The 26,314-nt window shown below is 41.1% G+C and overlaps 1 protein-coding gene and 1 non-coding gene across 6 annotated transcripts in view; both read right to left on the bottom strand.

Annotated features, from left to right (window-relative positions):
- The window catches only part of PDXDC1 (pyridoxal dependent decarboxylase domain containing 1), a 49,672-nt gene that overhangs the window by 11,566 nt on the left and 11,792 nt on the right, over positions 1 to 26,314 (bottom strand). For 4 of the 5 annotated variants that reach the window (XM_078074779.1, XM_036089168.2, XM_036089166.2 and 1 more), the window contains exons 2-13: positions 23,093 to 23,166; positions 22,493 to 22,555; positions 20,462 to 20,542; positions 18,511 to 18,657; positions 17,329 to 17,518; positions 13,834 to 13,902; positions 12,509 to 12,587; positions 10,154 to 10,238; positions 9,213 to 9,261; positions 8,815 to 8,916; positions 7,824 to 7,949; positions 3,852 to 3,902 (exon numbers count right to left, since the gene is read on the bottom strand). In XM_078074779.1, coding sequence (XP_077930905.1) covers positions 3,852 to 3,902; positions 7,824 to 7,949; positions 8,815 to 8,916; positions 9,213 to 9,261; positions 10,154 to 10,238; positions 12,509 to 12,587; positions 13,834 to 13,902; positions 17,329 to 17,518; positions 18,511 to 18,657; positions 20,462 to 20,542; positions 22,493 to 22,555; positions 23,093 to 23,142 — 1,092 coding nt within the window. In that variant the 5' untranslated portion in view covers positions 23,143 to 23,166. Of the gene's footprint in view, positions 1 to 3,851; positions 3,903 to 7,823; positions 7,950 to 8,814; positions 8,917 to 9,212; positions 9,262 to 10,153; positions 10,239 to 12,508; positions 12,588 to 13,833; positions 13,903 to 17,328; positions 17,519 to 18,510; positions 18,658 to 20,461; positions 20,543 to 22,492; positions 22,556 to 23,016; positions 23,036 to 23,092; positions 23,167 to 26,314 lie in introns of those variants that run through there. The other variant, XM_078074780.1, reaches the window with a different exon arrangement.
- Positions 19,869 to 19,938, bottom strand: LOC118533739 (small nucleolar RNA SNORD45). The gene has a single exon (XR_004916358.1). It is a non-coding gene; the product is annotated as a small nucleolar RNA SNORD45 (small nucleolar RNA).

The following is a 26,314-nucleotide window of genomic DNA, read 5'->3' as shown; positions in this document are numbered from 1 at the left end:
TGATTTGAGTGCCGAGATTTCTATATATAGTTTAATACAGTCTTTGGTTTCCTATTTCTTTGAGCTTGGTGGTCTCAAATGTCAGTGTATGAGAAATACTGTCCAGGGTTATGTACACAGAATTCTGCTTCTAGCACATGGCAGACTGAAATGCTGAATTAAATAACCTGATAACCAAAAAAACTTTAAACCACGGCTAGGCTCACAAAAACAGTAAATCTAGAAAAGAAGAGAAAGCAAAGAATATTGTTGGCTGAGCAGGGGTTGGAGGGAGGGGAGCAGGTATGGGAACCTGGCTTTAACATCTAGAGTCTTCAGGCCCATGTGCGCATGGCAGTAAAGGGCACATAAATCCGGGACCCTTGAAGGATGCTCCAGGTGAAAAGAGGGAGAGAAAAACTCCAACCCGCTGACCAGCAAGAGGGCTTACCGCCACTTGAGGCTCTGTCTACAGAGGGAGAAAAAAATTCTCTCATGAGAGAGCAAAGCATCAGGTAGGTGTGCACCACAGAGGCCTTGATGTCCCATGTGGCACAGGAGTCCTAAAGCTGTGGAACTGACGGACGGACCTGGGCCAGTCACACAGGCAAAAACACCTAGCTCTCAGTGACAAGTTATGACACACCCACACAGGCAGGAGTCGGCAGACACGGTCCAGGGGTGATCCAAGAACTGAAATAATAAAGCAACAATCAGAAATTCAGAAATAGATGGTAGCAACCATGCTCAAATAGAAAAATGAAGACCAGGAACAATTAAAAAAAAAGGATGACTGAAAAGGAGGCACCGACTTGAATAAGAACTAGAAAGAACATGCTGGAAGGCAGAAGTCATGGAAAGTAAAAGCCCAGCGAATGGCTGACGCAGATGCCAGGCAGCTCAGGAGCAAAGAAAGGCCTGGCGAAGCTCATGAGGCAGCGGCAAAGAGGCGGCGCTGGGACGTGTCAGAGGGGCGCATGGCACACGGAGCGGCGAGGTTCACTACGCTGCCAACTCAACGTCCAGAGGTAAGACCGGAGAAAGAGGTCATATTTGCAAAAACAAAGTTGACAGAATTGATCAGGAAAAAAAAAAAAAAGAACCCTCAAGTTTAATAAGCACAAGTCCCAAGCAGGAGTTTTAGAAAATCTGAGGATTTTCGACCACGGTCGAAGGAGCAGGACCCTAAGGACGGAGACGATCTTAAAGGCCAGCAGAGACGTAAACGGTGCCTGGGGGCATTCTGCGGTTTTCAGGGGTAAGGGTGAAATATTAGACTCCCCCCCGTAGGTGCCAAGGTTAGAACGAGGCCCACGGGCCCAGGAGAGGCAGGCAGGCAGCCCACGACTCGGCTGCTGGGAAGACGGCGCCAGCCCACGGACCCAGCAGCTGCCCCAGGCCTCCCGGCGGCGGGAAGAGGCCCTGGGCTGCTGAGCCTGGGGAGCGCGTCTGTGCTGCAGACACAGCTCGTCTCCGACGCCCTGGCTTCAAGTCCTGGCCCCGCCGCCTACTATGATGGGACTCGGGACACGTAACCACAGCGAAGAGAGACGGAAGTAACATCACTCCACCGCAGTGACGTCCCGTGAGGACTCAACAACTGGGGATCTATGGGAACACCACACAAAAACTGTGGCAAGAGCAAAAGCCATTTAATAATGACCAGGATTTTGTGATGCCCTACAATCTTCACTTTGCTTTTTCATACATTATCTGATCTGCCCTTTGTAACAAGTCCCTGAAGCAGGACAAATACTAAGTTCTCCTGAAAACCGACTGGGGACAGAATGGCCCACTGGCTCAGAACACAGGCCAGCTCCACCGCGTCCTACAGCCGCGTGGCCCGAGCAACTCACTGAACTGCTCTGGGCCTGCTTCCTCACCAGGAAGGAGGAGACAGCCACTGCGACCAACTCACAGATAGATTTATTCATTCACACTTAAATACCTACTCTAGGCCAAATACTAAACTTGGCACACTATGAAAAAACCAAAAGACAGAAGTCCCTGCTTACTAAGCTTCTACAAAGAAAAACAGACAAGGAACACACACATGGTCTCAGGTAGTAAGAAATGAAGGACACACCCAGGGGACAGAGTGATGGACGGTGGCAAGGCTGGCTCACATAGGACAGCCAGGCAAGGCCTCTCTGAAGACATGATATTTGGTGGTTTGTTTTTTTTTTAAAGATTTATTTATTTATTTGAGAGAGACAGTGTGAGTGAGCAGCGGAGGGGCAGAGGGAGAGGAAGAGAGAGAATCCTCAAGCAGACTTCCTGCTGAGCAGGGAGCCCGATGTGGGGCTTGATCCCAGGACCCTGAGGATCATGACCTGAGCTGAAATCAAAAGTCGGATGCTCCACCGACTGAGCCACCCAGGCGCCCTGAAGACATGATATTTGAACTAAGATCTGAAGGGTAAGAAACGAGTCTTGTAAAGAATGGAAAGGAACAGTGCTTCCAGCTAGAAGGAAGAGCACACACGCAGGGGACTACGGTGAGGGGTAGATGAGAGAACCCCCGTGCTCAGCGCTGTGCCCGGCACACGGCACGCATCTCACACCGGCAGCTGTGATGAGGGCTGTTACCGAAGGCTCAGTGCTGCACGGGGTTGGCCGGTGCTGGTACCTTTCCCGAGAAAAGCATCCACTGGAGGGAGGGATGCAGCAGGGTTCCCTGGCCTTACACAGATGCCCCAAACCCACTGGTGATTAACCAGCACCAGCAGAATCTCCCAGCTTGGAGGAGGAGGAGGGAGAGAGGATATGAGAGCCCGAGTGGGCTCAGCGAGGGAGGGACAGAAAGTCCACTGGCCCAGCACTGCCTTGATTCCTGCCATCTTGCTCATGCTAGTCCATAGTCTGGGCTTCTCTGTTTACTAAAGGAGTCCAACCAACATACCTTCACTGACAACTGAGCTCACAGGCTTAGGCGGTTAAGAGAATGACTCAATGTCACAGGGCCTCGGTGGTATGGCTGAAATGAGAACCCAAGTCTCCTGACTTAACATGCATCCCTCTGCTTCTCCAATGGGCCACTCTCCTCTTCCAAACTAGAACTTGGGTCATCTCAGGTCAACTGAATAGGCTCCAAGCTCCTACTCTGAAGGCAACGCTGAGCAGCCCCCCTCTCAGGCACTTAAAGCAAACTGTGTACTAAAATGGAAATCAATGCTATTAACTTGAACCCCAAATTAACTCACGTATTAGTTTTGCACTTAACTGTGTCCTGCAGCACCCAGTGACCCTGTTTAAATTAGAATCTGACCTATATTTTCTGAAATTCTAAAATACAATGAAGCAAAACATGAAAACATTCAAGCCTGAACTGATACTTGGTTATTAGCCCTGCTAAATCCTCATCTCCTTGTCTGGTAATTACCCCTAGACAGCACTCTCTGATAGAGTTTGGCATCTTTTAGGGAGATTCCAGGGGAAGACAAGAGCAAGGTCATCTTGCTTATCTTTTCCTTACTCCTCACTCTGTGCAAATGAAAACTCTAGTGTCAGAAGGTTTCAGAAAAAGTCATCCAAAACATTGTGAGAGACAAAATGACTTTTCATATCAGGAAGATGGGTGTTTTAAAATCACTGGTCAGGTGGTCAACAGTGTTTGTGCATTTCTAAATTTTAACAGAATAAAACTACAAATGATTATATGAAAAGCACCAAAGGGGTTCAGCAAATGGTACAAATTTCTGGGGTTTGTGCTTTCTGTAGAGTTAGGTCATCAGGATGTGCATGATTCTCTTCCAAAGAATGTGGTTTTACTAGAATTGTCACAATTACACTGAAATGCATCAAATCTGGAGATCATTCTAACTTGAACTTAAGCTATTTACTTCAAAAACAGATCAAATTATATACCGTACCAAGATTTTGATGTGGTTCACTTTCTTCAGACTTTCTTGTAACCGTTGACTCTGCAAAACACAAACAACAGCTTATGATTACTATAATTTCATTAAATTATATGTATTTAATAATTACTTATTATAATTTCCCTAGATCAACATATTAAGAAATGGTTTTTAGGAGGGTCTTTGCAGGCCTGCAAACAAGGATCTCAGGCAGATAAAGCCATCTGTCACTTGGTGGCTCCTGAGGTAGGCTGCCAATTCTTGCTTTTCAACGACTGCAAACATTCCCCGATCTTTCGGTTGCAAGTTACATGCAGTGCTTCCAGAAAGGCTTTTTCTAATAAGACATATGTGAATTTGTCATATTAGCAACATAAGTCATTCATTCTTTCAAAACCTACTCAGTACATGGCCACAAATGCAAAAACAAACTACTATACCAAACTAAAAAGCTTCTGCACAGCAAAGGAAACCACCAGCAAAATGAAAAGTCAGCCTACTGAATGGGAGGAGATATTTGCAAACAATTTAACTGACAAGGAGTTAATGTCCAAAATATATACAACTCCTACAACTCAAGAGCAAAAAACCAAAATCTGATTAAACAATGAGAAGATCTGAATAGAGATTTTTTTTCCAAAGAAGACATCCAAATGGCCAAGAGACACATGAAGAGATGCTCGGTATCACTCATCATCAGGGAAATGCAAATCAAAACCACAATGAGATATCACCTCACACCTGTCAGAATGGCTAGTATCAAAGAGAAAAGAAATAACAAACGTGGGCAAGAATGTGGAGAAAAGGGAACCCCGGAGCACTACTGGTAGGAAAGCAAACTGGCATAGCCCCTATGGAAAGAGTATGGAGGTTCCTCAAAAATTTAAAAATAGAACCACCTTATGATTCAGCAATTCCACTTCTGGGTATTTATCCAAACAAAGCAAAAACACCAATTTGAAAAGATATCTGCACCCCCTCCCCCATGTTCACTACAGCATTATTTACAATAGCCAAGATGTAGAAACAACCTGAGTGTCCATCAATGGATGGATGAATAAAGAAAATGTGGTATGTAATATACATACACAAGGAAGTATTATTCACCATAAAAAAGAATGAAATCTTGCCATTTGTGACAACATGAACGGACCTTCAGGACATTATGCTAAGTGAAATAACTCAGAAAGAGAAAGACAAATAGTGTATGATATCACTTATATGTGGAATCTAAAACAAAACAAAAAACCCCACAGGCTCATAAATCCAGAGAACAGACTGGTGGCTGCCAGAGGCAGGGGGTGGGAAGTGGGGAAAATGGGTAAAGGTGGCTTAAAGATAAAAATTTCCAGTTGTAAAATAAGTAAGTCACAGGGATGTCATGTTCAGTGTGGTGACTATAGTTCATAACACTATATTGCATATCTGAAAATTGCTAAGAGTAAATCTTAAAAGTCCTCATCAGAAGAGAAAATAATTCTGTAACAGTGTATGGTGACATGTGTTAACTGGACTTGTAACTGTGGTGATTATTTCCCAATGTACACAAATATTGACTCATCATGTTGTACACCCGAAACTGATATAATGTTATATGCCAATTATAGCTCAAAAAACCCCACAGAACTACTGAGTGCAAATGTGCGCAAGACACAGAACCTGATACTGGGGAAGGAAGAGCAAAGATAAATGAGGAGCTGTTCAGAGCACAGGGTCTGGAATAAGCACATCTGAGTTCAAAATCTCACCTGTGGGATAAGGAGTAAGTCCATCTGCCACTTACTAGCTATGACCTTGGACACCTTATTCAGCCTCTCTGTGCTTCAGGTCCCTCGATGATAAAATAAGGAGAGTAGCTATCTGACAGGGTTGTTGTGTCAGGTGCCTAGAAACAGTCTCCAGAACACCGTGTGCATCACGTCTGTGTGATGACCTACCTACCTCCTCATCGTTCTATTGTTGTTGTTGTTGTTTTTAAAGATTTTATTTATTTGACAGAGACACAGCAAAAGAGGGAACATAAGCAGGGGGAGTGGGAGAGGGAGAAGCAGGCTTCCTGCTGAGCAGGAGCCCATGCGGGGCTCGATCCCAGGACCCTGGGATCATGACCTGAGCTGAAGGCAGACACTTAATGACTGAGCCACCCAGGCGCCCCTCATCGTTCTATTATTATCTCAATCCGAGGTCTCTCATTATTGATGTGGGGATAAAAGAGCATCTACGTTATGGGGTTGGGGTTCATTTATTCGCAGTTATTTACTGAGTGTCAGACACTGGAAAACCCCTCATGAAAACTACTTCTTAGTATGCTGTTACCAGTGGACTTCATATCCTAGGAAGTGCAAATGAAACCGTGCATGCGCAGTGCGCGGCATAGTGCTTCGCACTGAGTAAATGCTCACTAACTGCTTCCCAGGAAGATGAGGAGGACAATGACGACGAGGATGATGGGAGGAAGCAGAGGAGGAGGATACAGATTTCTGCCCCCACAGATGGACTAGGAGGCATGAACGTACAGATGACCACACGTGCTACATTCCCCGGCAGTTTCCCACATGCTGGGAGCAGCGTGGAGTCAGCGACAGGCCATCAGACGTGGTCAGCAGTCCTGTGACCAGCTACAGCGTTTGCTTGCAGGAAGACAGAGCTGCAGTGACCTCAAGAGTTTGGTAGTTAACGTCTCATTATTTTCCTGTGCTCTGTAAGCCAAAGGGAATTGCAGAGCCCTCCCCTGATGCCCAGACCTTCCCCAAAGTGACTAAGTTACCACGGCAATAAAGGCCTCCCCTTCTGAACAACCAAACCTCAAGACGTGAGCTGACAGTCCAGTGACAAAATTTTTTTAAAAATGTGCTTTTGTAAACCTAATGAACACAAATCTTGAAATTATCTCATGTAAAAATCAAACAACTTCATTTACAGCGTTTCTGCTGCATGAGAAAGGAGTGTCAGGATGAATGATCCTGACATTACAAACCCAAAGACAGCTGCTACGGTGACACAAAGATACGAATTTCCCCTAAACATAAAAATGACATGTGAGGAAGTATTGATTCCACAGAACACATTTAAAACAAAGATTTATTTTTAAATCCATCTGCATGTGATCAAGCACTACTGTGAGAGCCTCACACGTATGCGCTCATTCAGTCCTCCTAACAATCTCTTATTACATCACCCCCGTCTACCACGTAAGCCAACAGACTTAGAGAGGCGTCGGCAAGCTTTCAGACTCAGCTCAAACTGCATAAACATGACTTTCTTTGCTTTCTAAACTAGAGCATAATGACACATTTTCACAAGAACGCCTCATACAGAAAGAGAATTATAGAACTGTCCCTAGAGCCCTGCCATTTGGGAGCCCAAGCCAGCTGGTATTAAAAATATGCAGCCCATCCATCATCAACCCCCAGTGGCCATATTTCCTTCCCCCTCAAGAGACAGCCAGTCAGGGCCCACATTTACCTCCCGCCCCCTTTTGCTTCTTTCACTCCTTGGCTCTCATCTTGTGACTTCTTTTCTCATCCTATGCTGACATGGGCATTCATCTAATCTCATTTCATGTGGCCACAATTGTTGGGACACCCCAGCAGTCCCTCCCAGAACTCCACACAGGAAATGTACGCATGCAATCTGCTTGCTTATGAGAAGCCAAATCCAGACAACAAGGTCATGGATGGTGGGTGAGGCAATGAGGCAGTTTTCCGTCGCTGCTTTTGCCACAGAGTACTGGTGGCTCATTTATTTTTTATTTTTATTTTTGTAAAGATTATTTATTTATTTGACAGAGAGAGACACAGCGAGAGAGAGAACACAGCAGGGGGACTGGGAGAGGGAGAAGCAGACTCCCAGCTGAGCAGGGAGCCCGATGTGGGACTCAATCCCAGGACCCTGGGATCATGACCTGAGCCGAAGGCAGATGCTTAACGACTGAGCCACCCAGGCGCCCCTGGTGGCTCATTTAAACTTGAGGTTTCTACTCACCAGTTGGCAGGCATGCTTAATCCTCTCCACAATCCCATCAAGGCCCAAGTACTGTAAAGACAACCACAGTGGTAGGGCACGGAGTTTGTCTGCTGGCTTGTTTGATGTAAGACCGGCAACTAAAGTCTAAAAAAAGCCAATATGGTTTTAGCGATCAAAGCCAGTGAAGACACACAGCAGAATTATCTAGTTACCATTTTCCTCTGCACTTAGTACGGTTTAGATGCTATGCCAGGCACTTGGCTTGCCTTATTCATCTGACCATCTAACGGCCCCATGAGGCAAGTATTCTAGACAACCTAGGTCAGAGAACTTGCTTTCAAGGGCTCATGGCTCAGGTGTGGCAAAGCCAGGATGAGAATCCAGATGGGTCGTGTCCCAGAGCCAGAACTCTCAGGCACTCAAGAGGAAGCCCCTTCCAAGGCTGTTCTGAGTATCCTCAAACACCTGGCCATTATCGACTGAGCAATACATTAACTGTTTTAGTAAGAATCACTTAAAGCTTATTTTGCATAGGCCTATCACTAACTGATCTACTCTTAAGAACCACTTCTTAGAAAAAATATGTTACAACCTTCTAGACAATAGGGATCAAGAGCTTTAACTACTTTTAATAGTTAACGTCACTTCTGGGGACATATTCTAAGGACATAATTTGAAATACAGAAAGATGCTCATTATTTTAGTAACAAAATTTTGAAAACATCCTAAAAGTTGACAAACAGAGAATGATTAAATTGCAGTATTTAAGTAACAGAATATTACGCAGTCATAATGCCATAAGAAGTTCCTCATACACATGGGGGCCTATGAGGAGAATAAATAGAAAAAACGTATACAGCACTGTTTCACTTACGTCAGAAACATTTTTTTGATAAAAAAGTCACAGAAGTGGCATTAAGGAAACTTTCCACTTTTTCCCTATTTTGCTCCCAGACTCGCTAATGATTATTAGCCACTCCCCAGTCCCTCCCAGTGAGAGTAAGCTTACCAAGGCAGGATCGTCGTGTTTATAAAGGGTGACTGCAGGGACAGCCGGCAAACCCAGCCATGGACCCGGAGTCAGGGTCATGCTGTCACATTTGGTTGCAGCCTACCAGAGAGAAAACAACTTTTTGTTACAGACCATCAGAATACACTAAACCCAACACCCTCCTCCATTCATAAAAACATGAAAAGCCATCAGGGATTGTTTTTGTTTTTTTTTAAAGTAGGCTCATGCCCAGCACAGAGCCCAACATGAGGCTTGAACCCACGACCCTGAGATCAAGACTGGAGCCAAAATCAAGAGTTGGATGCTTAACCAACTGAGCCACCCAGGCGCCTCGGGGATTAAGTGATTTTAAATTCCTTCTTAAAAACACAGTATTTAGTAAATCAATCACATACCAGAACTGATGAGGAGACATAACCTAGAGCCAAGGTTGCCAGATTCACACTGGAAAAAAAACACAAATTATTTATTGCTGCTTATTCACTAAGTTTATACTTTAAAAAAAAAAAAAAAAAGGCTGTGTTGTTTTAGGCCAACATTTAAATGTCTTTCAGCCAGGTTATAAGTGTTTATATTAACAGAAAATGTGGCATATACCAATTTCAGCAAAACCTTGAAAATGCGCTTTAATCAAATGTGTTTCAGGGGATGTAACCTACTGATGTAATGTAATGGGTGTCTTGTTTTATACCTTTCATATAAAAGATTTTCTAGTCATCAACTCTTTCCCAGAGGGACAAAATAACCCAGCTCCTATGGTGTGCTGGTGATGGATTCCTGGAGCTGCCCCGTATCCTCCCCTAAGCCCTTCTGGGAAACCACCCCAATCTCCTCCACCAGACCACAGCTTTGGGTGGAGGAGACACCTGCTCCAGAGGTGGGCAAATCACCGAAACTACGGAAGTGTTACATTTCCCTGGCCACGGTGATGGGCTCAGTAGGAGGCTTTTGTTGGGACTTGTGACCCTCAGGACACAAACCTGGAAAGCAAGCTGGAGCCACTGCAACTACTTTGCACCAAAATAGGAAAGTCTATCTATAGATGGAGGCACCATAGAGGAAATTAGGCCAAGTGACTGGGGGAGAGGGTGGGGAGAGGAAGATGCTGAGCCCTGGCTGATGCTGTGCCTAAAATAATCCTAACACATCTTTTTAGTTATGTGAGCCAGTAAAATCTCTTCTCGCTCACGCCACTTTGGGCTATTTTGTTACCTTTACCATGGAACCCAACGAGCCCTTAGAGATAAACGTTACAACAAAATAAGAGCCTGGATGCCCACTCTTGATGAGCACTGCGTGCAGGCCCACCACGGAGCCAACCTCACCCTCCACTCACCCCTCCACGTGAAGCCATATGCCATACTGCTCACAGAGTTCTTTCAAACGTCCGATCTTATCTGTGTGCCCTACTGCCGCAGTTCCTAGGATAAAACATACAAAAAAGGATACTAAAAGCAACAAATACTTTCTGAGTCTTTACAGCATGATAAAAGCTTTTAAATATGTTATCTCGAAGAAGGAAGTAACATTCTGTTTTACTGAGATTTTCTATGTGAACTGGCTTAAAATCAACTTTTTTTTTTTTTTTTGAAGATTTTATTTATTTATTTGACAGAGAGATAGCGAGAGAGGAAACACAAGCAGGGGGAGTGGGAGAGGGAGCAGCAGGCTTCCCACGGAGCAGGGAGTCCGATGCGGGGCTCGATCCCAGGACCCTGGGATCATGACCTGAGCCGAAGGCAGACGCTTAATGACTGAGCCACCCAGGCGCCCCTAAAATCAACTTTTACAAGTTGGTAATTCAAATTCTTAAGTGTGCATATTCTCCATTTTATGTACGTATGTAACAAGCAAGCTTGTTAATACTGTTACTTAAAACCTCTATATGCTTTTTTTCCTATATACTTGATGTTCTTTCAGGAGAAATATATTCAAGTCTCTCACTAAGATGGTGGGTTTGTCAACTTATACTTGTATTTTATCAATTTTTCCTCAGGTTTTCCTTTATATTTTTCAGTTACGTTCATCAGCATTCTTAACTACTATGTCTTAGTGGATTATATGAATTTATATAATTAGTGTGGAGTCTACTTATCTCACACTAACACGGCTACAGTACTTTCGTTCTGTCACTATGTGCCCAAGATACCCTTTTCCACACTTGCTTTTTGTCATTTTCTGGGTTTTTATTTAGGTATGTCTATTATAAGTGTACATAGATAAATTTGCAGGGTTTTTTTTTAACCCAATACGAGAGGTTCTTTGTTTTAATATGCTAAAGTCAGTTTAAATATACTGAATGCTTTAACCTGTCCCGTTGATGAATCTGTTTACACTACAGGTTGGGTAGGCGGCTCCCTCTTCACAGAGCATGAGTAAAATGGAACTCGTGCATTCTCCCGACCATCCTAAACTCCCAGTTAACAGAATCCCACCTGATAAGGTTGCATACCCTCACCAACTGCCAACAAACACAACCAATGCAAGTGGTTCCTTTGCAGGGTTTAGGTCAATAAATCATTCATAACGGATTTTTGTATATAGAGTGAGGTAAGGGTTAAGGTTCAATTTTTTTTTCCCATGTGGATATCCGCTAGTTCCAAGACCACTGGTGGAAAAGACCCACTTTTCTTCCCTTGAAATACCTTGGCATCTTTGTAACAAGTGAAGTGACCCTATACATGTGAGTCTATTTCTAAACTCTACTGTCTTCAATTAATCCCACAGTGTCCTGATTATCTGTAGCTTTATATTAAGTCTAAAAGCCAGATAGCCTAAGTCTTTGAATTTTGTTCTCTTTCAAAATTATTTTGGCTATCCGTCACATCCTCTGTATTTCCATATAAATTTCAGAATCAGCTTATCAGCTTCTGTAAGAAATTGTAGCCTGCTGAAATTTTGATAGGGGCTGATCTGTACAATCTACAGATTAATTTGGGGAAATTAGACTTCATAATATTGAGTCTTTCCACAGGTACATATCCTGTATCATTCCATTCATTTGGGTTTTCTTGAATTTCTCTCAGCAATATTTGTAGTTTTCAGTGTACAAATCTTGCATATATTTTGTTAAATTTATCCATAAAGTTTTCATTTTTTTGATGCTATTATGAATGGCATTTTTAATTCAATTTCAATGGTTCGTTGCTGGTATACAGAAATCCTGCAACCCTTGATCAATTTGCTTATTGTTCTAATGGCTTTTCTGTAGTTTCCTTAGGACTTTCTATCTAGATAATCAGGCCATCTGCAAGTAAAGACAGTTAATTCTTTCTAGTATGTGTGTCATGTCATTATTTTTCTTGCCTTATGCACTGTCTGGAGCTCCAAGAACAATGCTGAATACGATGAGGGAAGCACAGCAGAAAGTGGTTGTTGAACTGCCATGCTCAAGGTGCACATTTAAGTATGACATTTTAAAATTCAATTTAGAAAGGAGGCACACAAAAGAGAGAAGTACTTACAACCTAAATGAGAAAGGACACACATCAACAAAATAACTCCCCAAACAAACCAACAATTAAAGGGAATCTAAGGAGCTAAGTGTAGTATTGTAATTCTCACCACGATGCTGACACAAACCACCTTAAACATGTGGTGCACAAACATTTCTTTAGACTTTTTTTTTAGGCTAAGTACCTAGTCTTTCTCTCATATGTCTAAAATGGGAGATTCAGTTCATAATACCTACCAGCATTTGCTACAAGCAAAAGGGGCAGTTTTCCGCGTTCTATATCATCTTTAATCAGTTTCTCCAGGAAGGCAACATCCTAGATGAAAAGGCAAACCACAAAAACATGAAGCAACTAGCATAAAAGCTATACAATAAAAAATTAGAACTTTCAAAAGAAGCAGATGACTCTCAAAATTAATCATGCAAATCAGTAAATCAGTTTTTTTTTTTTTTAAAGTAGGCTCCACACACAGTGTGGAGCCCAACACAGGGCTTGAACTCATGACCCTGAGATCAAGACCTGAGCTGAGATCAAAAGTCGGATGCTTAACCAATTGAGCCATCCAGGTGCCCCTCAATTCTTATTCTTGACCATTTTTCTATTTTCTCTAATCACAGAGATAAAAATCAAATAGTTTCCCTTGAAGACTAACTACAAAAATCAGTTAAATGAGATCAAAGTTAAAAACTGCATATATACGGACAAATATTTCTCTAGTTAAGTGTTTAAAAAAATATTCTCCCAATCCACCCCCCCCCAAAATAGCCAAAAATTTATCTCTAATATTACTCATTGATGTATCCAAACCAGAAGATCAAACTACCTTGGAAAAAGAAACACGGAACCCTAAAACCTATCCCTTTTGTTTCTGGCTTCAGTATGGGAAGGCTTAACACTTGAATGTCTAAAAATAAGCAGAATTGGGGGAGGGAGGGAAAAATAAAACAAGATGAAATCAGAGAGGGAGACAAACCATAAGAGACTCTTAATCATAGGAAACAAACTGAAGGTTGCTGGAGGGGAGGTGGGTGAGGAATGGGGTAACTGGGTGATGGGCATTAAGGAGGGCACGTGATGTAATGAGCCCTGGATGTTATATAAGACTGAGGAATCACTGAACTCTACCACTGAAACTAATAATACACTATGTTAATTGAATTTAAATTAAAAAATTTTTTTAAATTAAGGAAAAAAAGCAGAATCCAATTCCAATCCCACATTTTTAAAATCTGCCATTCACAAAGCCAGACAATGATAACCTTTCAAAGGACGAGCTTTAGAAGAAATTTCTGGTGCTTAACTGGACTCCCATGTTTCTACTTAAAGCAGGTGATATAGTAATGACAAGATTCCTTAAGAGGCAGGTGCTTCTGACCTATATGCCAGCCAATCTTCATGGACATTCAAACCCGTAAGCACATATTATACAATAGGAAGATATAAGCGATAAATGAACAAGCTAATAATTATCTGGAGGCCAGCAAACAGAATTCAGTTGAAAGGAAGACACAGTTTCAAAACACAATTCCGTATTATTTTACAAACCAAAAAGAGAACTCACCATCTGATGCTGGGATCCAAACATAGTGTTACATGGCACACGACACAAGCAGGGGAAGGGCAACCCGAGCTGCAAGAAGAAACATACAATTTCGTAAGAAAGAGCTTTGTCACCATTCATTTATGCCCCCTAAAGAATGTGGCTCTAAGAAAAGTCACAATTACTCTTTTTTAAACAATCTCTCTCCTTAGGAACTCTTAATATTATAAACAGATGTTGAAGGACATCTAGAAAGTCAAGTTTAAAAAAAGGGTGAATTTCCAGGAGCAGAGATCCTTTTTTTAAAGATTTTATTTATTTACTTGGGAGACTGCACACTCGCGAGACAGCACAAGCAGGGGAGGGGCAGAGGGAGAGAGAGAAGCAGGCTCCTGGCTGAGCAAGGAGCCTGATGCAGGGCTCAATCCCAGGACCCCGGGATCATGACCTGAGCCGAAGGCAGATGCTTAACGGACTGAGCTACCCAGGCGCTGAGATTCTTATAAGAAGATACAGACAATGTAATATTCTCTGTGTCAACGAAATGAGTAACTATCAACTCATGTTCTAAATGAGTATCTTTGTTATATTCTAGAATATACCAAAAAATAAAAACACTTTTCCAAACCAAGAAATAACCAAGCTCTAAGCATTTTGGGAGATAATTTAGGATCCTTCCTCCAAGCATTAGTAATAAATAACACCAGCAAAAGGCATTCAAAGAACAGGATCTCATTTATGGATCCACCCACTCCCTAAGAAGCAATAAATATGGATCAGCAGATGTACATTTCTTAAAAGAAACGAAGTCAGTGTTATGAATGGAGATAGTAATTATCAAATAAATTTTATATTCTTTATTTTTAGCTTCCAAATCCTTGAGGAGTTTATAGTCTTAGAAATTTTTAAACAGTTGCAGCATAGTGTTCTGTGTAACTAAGACCTGGTAGCACCATTTCAAGACCAAAAATTTAATGAGCACACTTTCTTCCCTTTCTTTTTAAATTATGAAACTGAAGCCCAAGTAAAACACACAATAAAAAATAAAGAAGTTTAAAGTGAAAATGCCGGGGCGCCTGGGTGGCTCAGTCGTTAAGCGTCTGCCTTCGGCTCAGGTCATGATCCCAGGGTCCTGGGACTGAGTCCCGCATCGGGCTCCTTGCTCAGCTGGGAGTCTGCTTCTCCCTCTCCCAGTCCCCCTGCTTGTGTTCCCTGTCTCGCTGTGTCTCTGTCAAATAAATAAATAAAATCTTCAAAAAAATAAAAATAAAAAAATTAAGTGAAAATGCCCTCCCACCCCATAAGCCATCAAGCCACTACTGTTAAGAGGTTAGTATAAAACCTTCTAGGGGGCACCTGGGTGGCTCAGTTGGTTAAGCGACTGCCTTCGGCTCAGGTCATGATCCTGGAGTCCCAGGATCAAGTCCCGCATCGGGCTCCCTGCTCAGCAGGGAGTCTGCTTCTCCCTCTGACCCTCCCCCCTTTCATGTGCTCTCTCTGTCTCTCTCATTCTCTCTCTCAAATAAATAAATAAAATCTTTAAAAAAAAAAAACCTTCTAAATATTTTCTAAGTATTTATATAAATATTTTTTGGGTATGAAAAACATATACATATACACTTTATTTTTTTAAAGCAAGTTCTGTGCCCAACGTGGGGCTTGAACTCACGACCCCGAGATCAAGAGTCGCATGCTCCACTGACTGAGCCAACCAGGCGCCTCACATATAAACACTTTCAAAAACATGAATATGACCATCTTATATATACTATTTTGCCATCTGCCTTTCTCACTTAACAAAATACCTTTATATAGCTTTTTTTTTTCTTAAGTAAGTTCTACACTCAGTGTGGGGCTTGAACTCATGACCCTGAGATCAAGAGTTACATGCTCTTGTGACTGAGCCAGCCAGGTACACCCCACCCCCATACGGAGTTTGAAGATTGGATTGCTGTCCAAGACAACTTTGGGTCCATAAGAACCTGGCCTGTAGTAGATATTCAGGAAGTAATTTGTTCCAGGTTCCTGTAAGGATATTATAAATCTGCTCATTCTATACACACTCAAAAAGAGGACATAAGGGGTGCCTGGTGGCTCAGGCAATTAAGCATCTGACTCTTGGTTTCAGCTCGGGTCATGATCTCAGGGTTGTGAGATCGAGCCCCGTGTTGGGCTCCGCGCTCAGCATGGAGTCTGTTGTTCCTCTCCCTCTGCTCCTCCCCCTGCTCTCTCTCATAAATAAGTAAAATCTTAAAAAAAAACAACAAAAAAAGAGGACAAAATTTCTTGCCACCAGTGACCACAGCTCATAATCAACTTAGGTCCCAGAGTTTCCCCCATGTGTCACCCCAGGATTCCTCCATCTTACGAAAGACAAACCCTCCAATCCTATGGGTTTTAAAACAATGTTGGCCAAGAGGCTGAACATTTTTTTGTAGCCCCCTAATTGGGCTACATGTACCATGAAATTCAAAAATGGTAATGTTCTGGGCGCCTGGGTGGCTCAGTCGTTAAGCGTCTGCCTTCGGCTCAGGTCATGATCCCATGATCCTGGGATCGAGTCCCGCATCGGGCTCCCTGCTCGGCGGGAAGCCTGCTTCTCCCTCTCCCACTCCCCCTGCTTGTGTTCCTGCTCTCGCTATCTCTCTCTCTGTCAAATAAATAAATAAAATCTTAAAAAAAAAAAAAAAAAAAAAAAAAAAAAAAAAAAATGGTAATGTTCTTTGATCTACCAATTCTAGATAGACTCTGAAAATCTATATAATATAATCTAGAAAGTATTTTCTAAATGTAGAAAAAGCTTTACACACAAAGATGTCTAGAATAATCCTACGCAAAGAGCATTACCTGAAAATGGTTAGAGAAAATAAAAGAATGTGAACATTTTAATTGCCCAAAAGGGAAACAGTAGTTAAAATACCATACTGTCACTTGAAGGAATATTATGAAGATATTAAAAATAAACTGTACTTGGAGGAACTGTTGAAACAGCATATGTACCTGTTATAACACTAAGTGAAAAAAGCCAGACATAACCATGTAAAAACACATAACCATGTAAAAACTCTTTGATTAAAGTCTGGGGAAAAAAAACGTTGACTGTGGTTGCCTTTGGGCAACTAAAAAAATACACACACACACACAGTGCCTGGGAGGCTCAGTCAGTTAAGTGTCCAACTCTTGATTTCAGCTCAGGTCATGATCTCAGGGTTGTGGGACTGAGCCCCATGTCAGGCTCCACGCTGAGTATGGAGCCTACTTAAGATTCCCTCTCTCCCTCTCCCTTTACCCCTACTTGCGTGTGCATGCGCTAATATATATATATATTTTTTTCACACACACATATATATCTGAAAATTAATATACCTTTATATATTTTCTGATAATGACAAAACAAGCATATGTTTCTTTTCATTTGAAAAAAACTGCAACTAAAGAAATGGGTCTACACACTATAAAGGTTCAGGACAGAACAAAACACAATTGCTTTAAAATATCCACTGTATACCACATTACCTGATTACAAAGGTACTGGCCCAGGCCAGGCCTAGCAGCAGCACTAAGATATATGACAGGTTTTTTGTTATATAACACATTGAAACCATCCACTACAAAGTCTTCGTAACGAGAATGAATAGCAAGCCTACAAATCTTTGCAAGTCCTTCTCTTTCTTCTTCGTGGAAATAAGCGCAGCCATTTTCATACCTGTTAAGAGATAGCCATATATCAGTATGGTCTTATCTTTGGTTAACTCTTGATTTTACAATCCTAATCTTACAATCCTGGAAGTAATTATTTTCTTAACCTAGAAATTGTCACCTAGAACAGTCAAAGGAAGATAGGGATCCACCCTCATCTTAGATGGCTGACTACACCTTACAGCTGGAGGTTATAAAGAACAGAGGAAGGGTACCTGGGTGGCTCAGTCTTAGCATTTCAGCCCTAAAACATCCGAAGTGAATAAAATTGTCAAAAATGCTAGGCAGCCTAACTTTTGCTTTCACTATTATCTGCCTGGGGCCGATTACTCTTCTTGGTCTGCTTTCTAGAAAAGGAGAGAGAATGTCAATTACAGGTGGTGGAATATTAGAAGAAAATTTCTCCTTTGCAATACAGTTAGGCAAACTTATACTCTTTCCCAACATGTGAAAGCGAGTCTCTCAAGTTAAATCTTACAGGGTTAGGCAAACATTCCTTTTCTTTAAAAGTAACAGCATAAACACAAAAATACCACTGGTCCTATGTCTTCCTTACCTGCTATAATTCCTTAATAATGCCAACATTATCACAGCATAAAGCAAATTTCAATTTCATAACACACACTCAAATTCCTTATGGCAGCATTTCCCTTCTACTAAAGCACAAGCTAGTATTTTGATTAAAAATACTTGAAGCACTTTCCTACTCTATCTTCTATCAACATATGCCAAGCAGGAATCCTAAAAACAAGTAACTCTGACATTATCCAAACTATATGTGCTTATGTTCTTGGCTCTTGACATACTCTTATTCTTTTGCTCATTTAATCCTCGTAACAATACCATAACATAAATATTGTTCTCCCCATTTAACAGATGGGGAAACTGAGATATTCAGAGATTAAGCAACCCTTCAAGAGGAAGGGGAAGAAGCAGACATGAACTTAGGTAGCAGAGCTCCAGAAAACAGTCTGTAGCCAACTCATATTATGTCCTTACCTGAAAATTCTGCATAGCCATAACGTAGTGTCTGAAAGTATCCTGGTCATAAGTTTTCTAAGCTTCTCTTTGTCCAGAGTCGAAATATAAGCTCCCAGACTATGCCCCAGCAAAGCTATATGACCTTGTTCTCCAATATTCTGGATTCTGTTAATCAAAATGAATTATATTAAAAGAGTATTATTCAAAATACGAATAAAGCAATAAAACAAAACCTAGAGACACAGTATTTTCACAGAAATCTGTCATACTTGAAATCCACTTAATGGCCTAGAAGGCAAAAATTCAGATAAATGTAAGAAAGTTATGTGTATAAAGTACTGATAATCCGGGGAACAAAAAGATTTTAAAAATTCAAATCGTAGGAGATAAATACCCTTATTTTTGTTGAATATCTACTAAATATACAAACTGTGAATAATTTTCTCTCTTTTTTTTTTTAATTAAATGCCAGCCTAAGAACTACGGAGCATAGTGCTGAGGTACACTGGGCAGAAAATAAGTTTTTCAGAGACTCATTAGATGAAGATCAATTCCCCACATTGAACAGCTGTTTATAACAATACAGCAAATTCAAGGGGAACCAGGTATTGTTTTATGCATAATTAAAATGGAAGGACTAATTTCGCGTATAAAGAGTAAATGTAAATTGTAAGAATAGAACCAAAAAATGAGACAGGATACCGGGCAAAGGATATAGTTCATAGTAAAGGAAATATAAACGGGCCTTAAAACACATTAAAAAGACATTTAACGTGATTCATAAGAAAAATGTAAACTAAAATTATGCTGACATATTTCTCACCTTGCAGCTTGGCAACAGTCCTTAGGTCTGCTAGGAGCCTTGCAGGCAAGGTGTGGGCAAAGAGATATTGTCATGCACTGCTGGTGGGGCTATAAACTGGCACAATTCCACGGAAGGAAATTTGGCAATATCTATCAAAATTACAAATATACAAACTATCTGGCTCAGAAATCCCACTTTTAAGACTTTAATCTCCAGAAACACTTGCTTGTATGATAAATGACACACGTACAGAGTTACTGGCGGCAGCAATGTTTGTGACAGTAAACCTGAACAGGAGACTAGTTAAATAAAATATGGTTCATTCATCCAAAGTAAAACTAAACAGCTCTTACAGGTGAAAGCTCCTTGTATACTGATAAATGATGAACTCTTAGACCTAAATGAAAAAAGCAAGGTACAGAACAACATAGAGAGTATTTACATACTGGAGGGAAGGTAGACTTTGCTTATGAACACATACACATAAAGGATCTCTGAAGAATATCCTGAGGAGGACAAGCTGGTGGGGGGGGGGGGGAGTAGAGTATGAAGGAAATGCCCCTTTTCATCCAAGGCCTCTGTAATTTTAGAATTCACATCAATTTTGGGTTCAGGTAACATATGCCATCACATCACCGACTGAAAATTGCCTTTGTAGACTGTTTTTTATCTTTTGAAATTTGAAAAAGGAGAAGGATTACTTCTGTCCCCCCCAAATTAAAACAATTAACCATGAAACTAAATAAATAGCTAAGTTAGATGAATAAAAATAAATGGATGATTCACAGACAACGTGGCCTGCCACCAACAGATTCAGCTGTGGCAATTCTTAGCAGTCCGAAGCGGAAGCATGAAGCACACAGCAGTATTCTCTGGTCCCTCTGCCAGCCCCTCTCTAAGACATGATGCCAGAGAAACTACAGGATTTAGTTTGAGTGAGTGCCTTCCTTTTGCAAAATATGTTACCTACAATATGTTACCTACCTGAAAAGGAAGAAATGAACACTGTTTTAACATCATATGTAACTGTAAATGAAACACAGCTCTGTTTTGGAAACTTGTAAGAATGCAATCACCATTTAAAAAAAAAAAAAGAATGCAATCACTATCAAAATCAAGAACACATATACTTTCAAAGAACGGCTGCCAACCGTCCCGCCTTACCGGGCGCTCTGGGGCTCCTCATCTTCATCTCCGTGCATCAGATTCTGAACTACCTGGAGGATGCTCACCATGTCTTGTCCGCTGCAGAAGAAGAGGGCTGATGGACAGGTGGAAACAGCACACATTCCCCACCCCTCTATTTCCTTCACTTAAACCAGCCTTGATGAGGGTTTTTTTTTTTTTAAGTGAGGAGCTATAAGATACACTGTGCTTGAGATACACTAAACATCTTTTAAACATAAACCTCAAATTAACTGAATTTTCCATATAACCATGTAATTATTACATATTCTATGCAAACAGGAGATTGATTTCTGAAAACTTCAGCAGTATTACTTCAGCACTACTTCTCGACCTGTTCATTTGAATCCAAGGAGAATATTTAATAAGCATGTTAAAAGAACCAAAATAGTCTTTTTAAGATGCTGGAAGGTCACAGAAGGAGCAAGAATACTCCAGTGCCACTGGTGTGACTAGTCTCCTTCCACGGAGGAGTCTTGTCTGGCTGTTCTAACAGACTTAAACATGTAATGCAAGCATCGTTTACTACCACCTCTTCCCCAAGCAGGGCAACTGGAGATCTGTTTAGAGTGCAAACAGATTTCCTTCTATCCAAGATATGTTATTAAACGCTTATTACGTGAGGGGTTGAAAACTTATAAGAATGTGAATGGCTAAAGTAGTAAGCAATGGCAACTTGTAATAACTGTAATATAAAAATATTATCACTCCGTTAATGAGAATATGACTAATAAAAAGTTCTCTTTGGAAAAAGCAGCACTGTCGAAACAATGCCCCAATACCCTTCCTCTCCAAGGTGCTGACCTTCATGTGAGAAGGGCTCTGGCCCTTGGACACTGTGGAGAGAGTGCGTGCTAGTCATGTGACCTTGAGCCAGCTGCTCAAACTCCCTAAGCCCCTACACTATAGAATTTTGAGGACACAATTAGTGCATGAAACACGTTTAACGCCATGCCTGGCAAAGCACTGTCTCAGATGTTGGTGTCAGCATTATTAAGTGTGACTACTCCTGCTATGTGGCTTTAATGGCCTCCTATTCTGAGAACTAGAGATGTTCCTGCTAGTATCTCTTGTAGGGAAACTGCTGTGGGATTAGTAGAACCCTTTCTTTCCCTTCCGGAGTGTGGGAAGAGGGAACTGATAGGATTTGGTTCGTGCTTTCAGCTGCAGAACCCACTTCACATCCAAGGGCTTCAAATCAGCACGGTCAGGCGGCAAGCAGGAGTGCCCATCTTAAAATATTAGCATCTGGGTGTGTTAGATAGGACACTTATTGACACACTGTGGTCCTTCCTCCATACTTTTCTTTTGCAACCTTGTATATATTCACATTCAGGTCAAAGAACAATTGAAGGGAGTTGTACTGTTTACCTATGTGCAGTTTCCTGGTTATAAAAAAAAAAGTAAGCTTGAGGGAAGCTGGGCTGGGACTTTAATTCCAGACTGAGTGCTAACATCCGGTGAACATTTTAGTTACACGGCTACTTCTTTTTCTGATATTTTCCCTGCTAGCTTAAACCACACACACTTGACAGATTTGCTTTAGTTGCCCCAAAAATAAATAAATAAATAAATCACTCTGCGTACAAATGATCAAAGTTGACATTTTCATTTTACTCTATTATAAAAATGATACATCTTATCAAATTAACGTATCTCTCACCATAAAGCACAGTCTGCTGAATAGATTACAGGTTTCAAGGATGAACTAAGTATGACAGTCGAGTTATATAATTATAAGTTTGTGCATCGCTTTTGAGTCATGAGGTTGTTAAATTCTGAATGGGAAATTAAATTAAATCCTGAATGAGAAAGGGGGAGAAGCAGGTAGATTCAGCATTATCACCAACTAGCCAATGGCATTCCGATTTTCTGATGTTACATGGCACAGGACTCTCAATTTGCTTTGTGCTTATCACAACTAAAATTATCAATCAACAATGGTTTGAAAATCTCGATTTAAAGATAACACATACCCAACTAAAAGTATGTATCTTCATTGCCACCTACCTGCCTTGGAGTGGCCCCGGAATATCTCCTGATATCTTCTTTCCATTTTCCTCCTCTGTTCTTCTAATTTAAAGAAAATAAAAAACTATTTGTTCTATCTTACCAAATTTCTAACATTTGAACATGCAAACATGTGACGATGTTGCCTTTAACCTCTTAGTAGCTGATGTAGGATTTGAAACACATTTATCACATCTCTTCCCCCATCTCTGTTGCCCTAGTCCCCAGTTTGGGGTATAGCTTGAATTTCAGGAAAAGAACATGAAACAACACTTTAACCCATTTCTTGGTTAGCTGAAGCTCTATATAACCTAAACATACAGCAAGGAGTATTTATAGAATTCAAATCAATATATTAAGTAAATGAAACTCTTAATGGGCAGAACTGAAAATTAGAAAAGTCCTGCCCCTCAATTTCAAAATCTTTTAATTACAAAGTACCTTCTACCCAAAACAAACACCATCTTTAAAGTCAGATGAAGCTAAGCTAAGCGTGACATTGTGAAACCAAGAGGTGTTTTTACCAGCAGGAAACCAGTGCCACCAGCTTCACAACAGGCTGAACACGTTTTAATAGGGTCACTGCTGTTCCAGGCTCACCTCTGACTGTCCTCTAGCATCTTCACGGCCTCTTTCAAGTTTTTTCCCATCTCAGCTAATGTAGGGTCTGCTATCTGGGAAACAAATCAAAAAAGATTAAATTGCAATAATCCTGTATTGCTTCTGCAATGTAATTCATCCAGAAAAATTAAACTGAAGTCCATTTTCTTCTGGATTTATTCTAAAACACATGGATTTATTATAAAGTACATGTTTTAAAGGTTCTCTATTTTTGTTAAATTTTTAAAAGATTTTATTTATTTTAGGGAGAGGGATAGAGTGCGCACGCACAGATGGTGGGAGAGGCAGAGCAAGAGAGAATCCCAAACAGACTCCTTGCTGAGTACGGAGCCCAACATGGGGCTCAATCTCATGACCCGGTATCATGACCTGAGCCAAAACCAAGAGTCAGACACCTAACCGACTGACCCAACCAGGAGCCCCTAAAACACATTTGATTTTAAAATTCCAAAGTACAAACATGTAATGTAAAAAAAGTCCACCAGTCCTACTCCCCAGAGGAAGCCACACAAGTTTGGTATGTATCTTTCCAAACTCACACCTTACCCCTATGAACCCCTGCAACTTGCATTTTTCTACTATATAGTGAATATGGTTCCATGTCAGTATATATCCACTTCATTTGTAGTGAGTGGTAACACCATATTCCACTCTATGGATATTTCATCATTTAACCAGTCTTGAATTAATGTTAGATTATTCCAGTTTTACACTCTTAGAAGCAAGGTTCAGAAAAGTATTTATAGTATGCTATTTGTTTTATTGCTGTAGTAGGCTGAAAAATGGCCTCCCAAAAGATATTCACATCACAATACCCTGGAACTTATGAATGTTACCTTATATGGCAAAGTCCTTGCAGATGTGATTAAGTTAAAGATCTAGAGATGGTGAGATTACCCTGAATTGTCCAGGTGAGCTCTAAATGCAGTCACATGTATCCAGGTAAGAGAGAAGTAGGAGAGTGTACACACACACACACACACACACACACACACACACACACACACGGCTATGTGAAGACAGAGCAGAAGGAGATTTGAAGGTGCTGGTCTCAAAAATTGGAGTGATGGGGCCGCAAACCAAGGAATGAGTGCTGGCAGGCAACATAAACTGGCACAAGAAAGGAAGGGACTCTCCCCTAGAACCTCTGGAGGGAGTTCAGCCCTGCCAACACCTTGACAGTGATACAGATTTCAAACTACTAGCCTCCAGAACTGTGGGAAAATACATTTCTGTTGTCCTAAGGCACCTAGTTCGTGCTCATTTGTCACAGTAGCCAAAGGAAACTAATATCCTCATAAATCTGGAAGTGATTCCATAAACTCTGGAAGCTTACACAGCTGGTCATGGTGACTGCCTCCAGAGAAGGGAACTGGAAGGATGGGCATCAGATGAGAGGGAGTCTTTTCAACTCACATCTTTTTGTTCTTTTCGGATTTTAGTACCAAGTGTACTTCTAGCTCCCATTCAAAAGATAAATAAGACAAAAATTTAAAAAATCTTACAAAATTAAACACACAAACTCATTTTCCTTTCTTTCTTCTTAATCTCCTTAGCAATCTTAAGGCAGACAATCTGGTTGTCTCGAATCTCCATACAAGTTGGGTTATAAATAGTTACAGAGACTTTCTTTTGTTCCCCTCTTATTCTTCAAGTGTATTTATGCTCTTTTCCCTTCAGACTGCTTACTGCACCTAATCTTATTAAGTGTACAATAGATTGTATTACAGTTAGTACTGCAGTATATCCTCAAAAAAAAATTTTTTTTTTAAGAGGAGACGAGGAGAGAATTTTTTTTTTTTTTAATTTATTTGACAGAGAGAGACACAGCGAGAGAGGGAACACAAGCAGGGGGAGTGGGAGAGTGAGAAGCAGGCTTCCCGCTGAGTAGGGAGCCCTATGCGGGACTCGATCCCAGGACCCTGGGATCATGACCTGAGCCGAAGGCAGATGCTTAATGACTGAGCCACCCAGGCGCCCCAAGAAGAAAGAATCTTGAGCAGGCTTCATGCCCAGTGCAGAGCCTGACACCGGGCTCAATCTCACAACGCTGAGATAATGACCTGAGCCAAAATCAAGAGTTGGATACTTAACTGACAGAGCCACCCAGGCACCCCTCTCCTCAAAACTGTTTTTAAGAAATGCTACTCAGTTTATCCACGTAAGTATGGAAAAATGTTAACTTTAGGGATCTAGTCCAGGGATTTTCCACTTGTGTTCTTCTGAGTCTTCATACTCCCAGGAAGAACTTTGGGGAAGTGCGGTTGGGTAGGCAGCTGGGGCTTTTAGCTCCCTGCCCCCCATTAAGGAGATCAGATCTGTTTTATAACAACAAGAGTTTTAACTTTCACTTGTAGAAGAAATCACTGAAAAGAAGAAGAAAAAAGGAAGTATAGCATGTAAACCTCTGGTGTACCATTTAAGTGAAGAAACTCAGAGAGGTAAAGTGACTGCCTAAGGTCACGAAGCTAATAGGTGACAGAGCAGTGCCAGAACCCTGGTTTCCTGACTCCTGTTTCTGACCTATTACATGACACAGACTCCCGAAACGGATTACAAAATAACTGCATAGCCACGTCCAATATGATTTTATAACAAGATAGAAAAATTATTTAAAAACTGGTGTTTCCAATAAAATTAACAATTTAAATGTAACCTGAGATGGGTTACAAAGCAATCTCAAATGGTCTCTGTGTTCTAAGTTAATGATTATGAGTAGGATGAGGAACAGATATTGGCCAAGAGAATGTATCTGAACTCCTCAGTCTACTGGTCATGTTCCTTATTATCCTCATCCCCTGTGACTCTCCAGGGTGTTCCCAATCACCTGGCCAACTGAAAAGATAAACAGTTCTGCCTGATCAACCATACTTCCATGTTTCATGCCTTTAACACTTGCCCTGTCTGAAATGTCCTTCTGCCTTTTATCTCTCTAGCTATTAAATCACAATTCGATACTTCCAAGAAACTTTGATGGATAAAACCATTTCATTCTCTTGTATTTTCTTTAAAGATATCAATACCGTTTTGCTAAACGAAAGAATCTGGACCCGCTGCCTGATAAAAAGGATTGTATTTATGCAGGCAACGGAACAGAATACATGAAACTGGGGCCATTCTAATATGCAACTGCCATTTATCCTTATGATTCCTCAATATCCTTTACTGTGAATTGTTTTAGAGATGATCTTTCTAGTATAT

Source organism: Halichoerus grypus, chromosome 6 (genome assembly GCF_964656455.1).
Source record: "Halichoerus grypus chromosome 6, mHalGry1.hap1.1, whole genome shotgun sequence".
In the NCBI taxonomy this organism is placed as follows: Eukaryota; Metazoa; Chordata; class Mammalia; order Carnivora; family Phocidae; genus Halichoerus; species Halichoerus grypus.
This window is presented reverse-complemented; position numbering and strand designations above follow the sequence as displayed.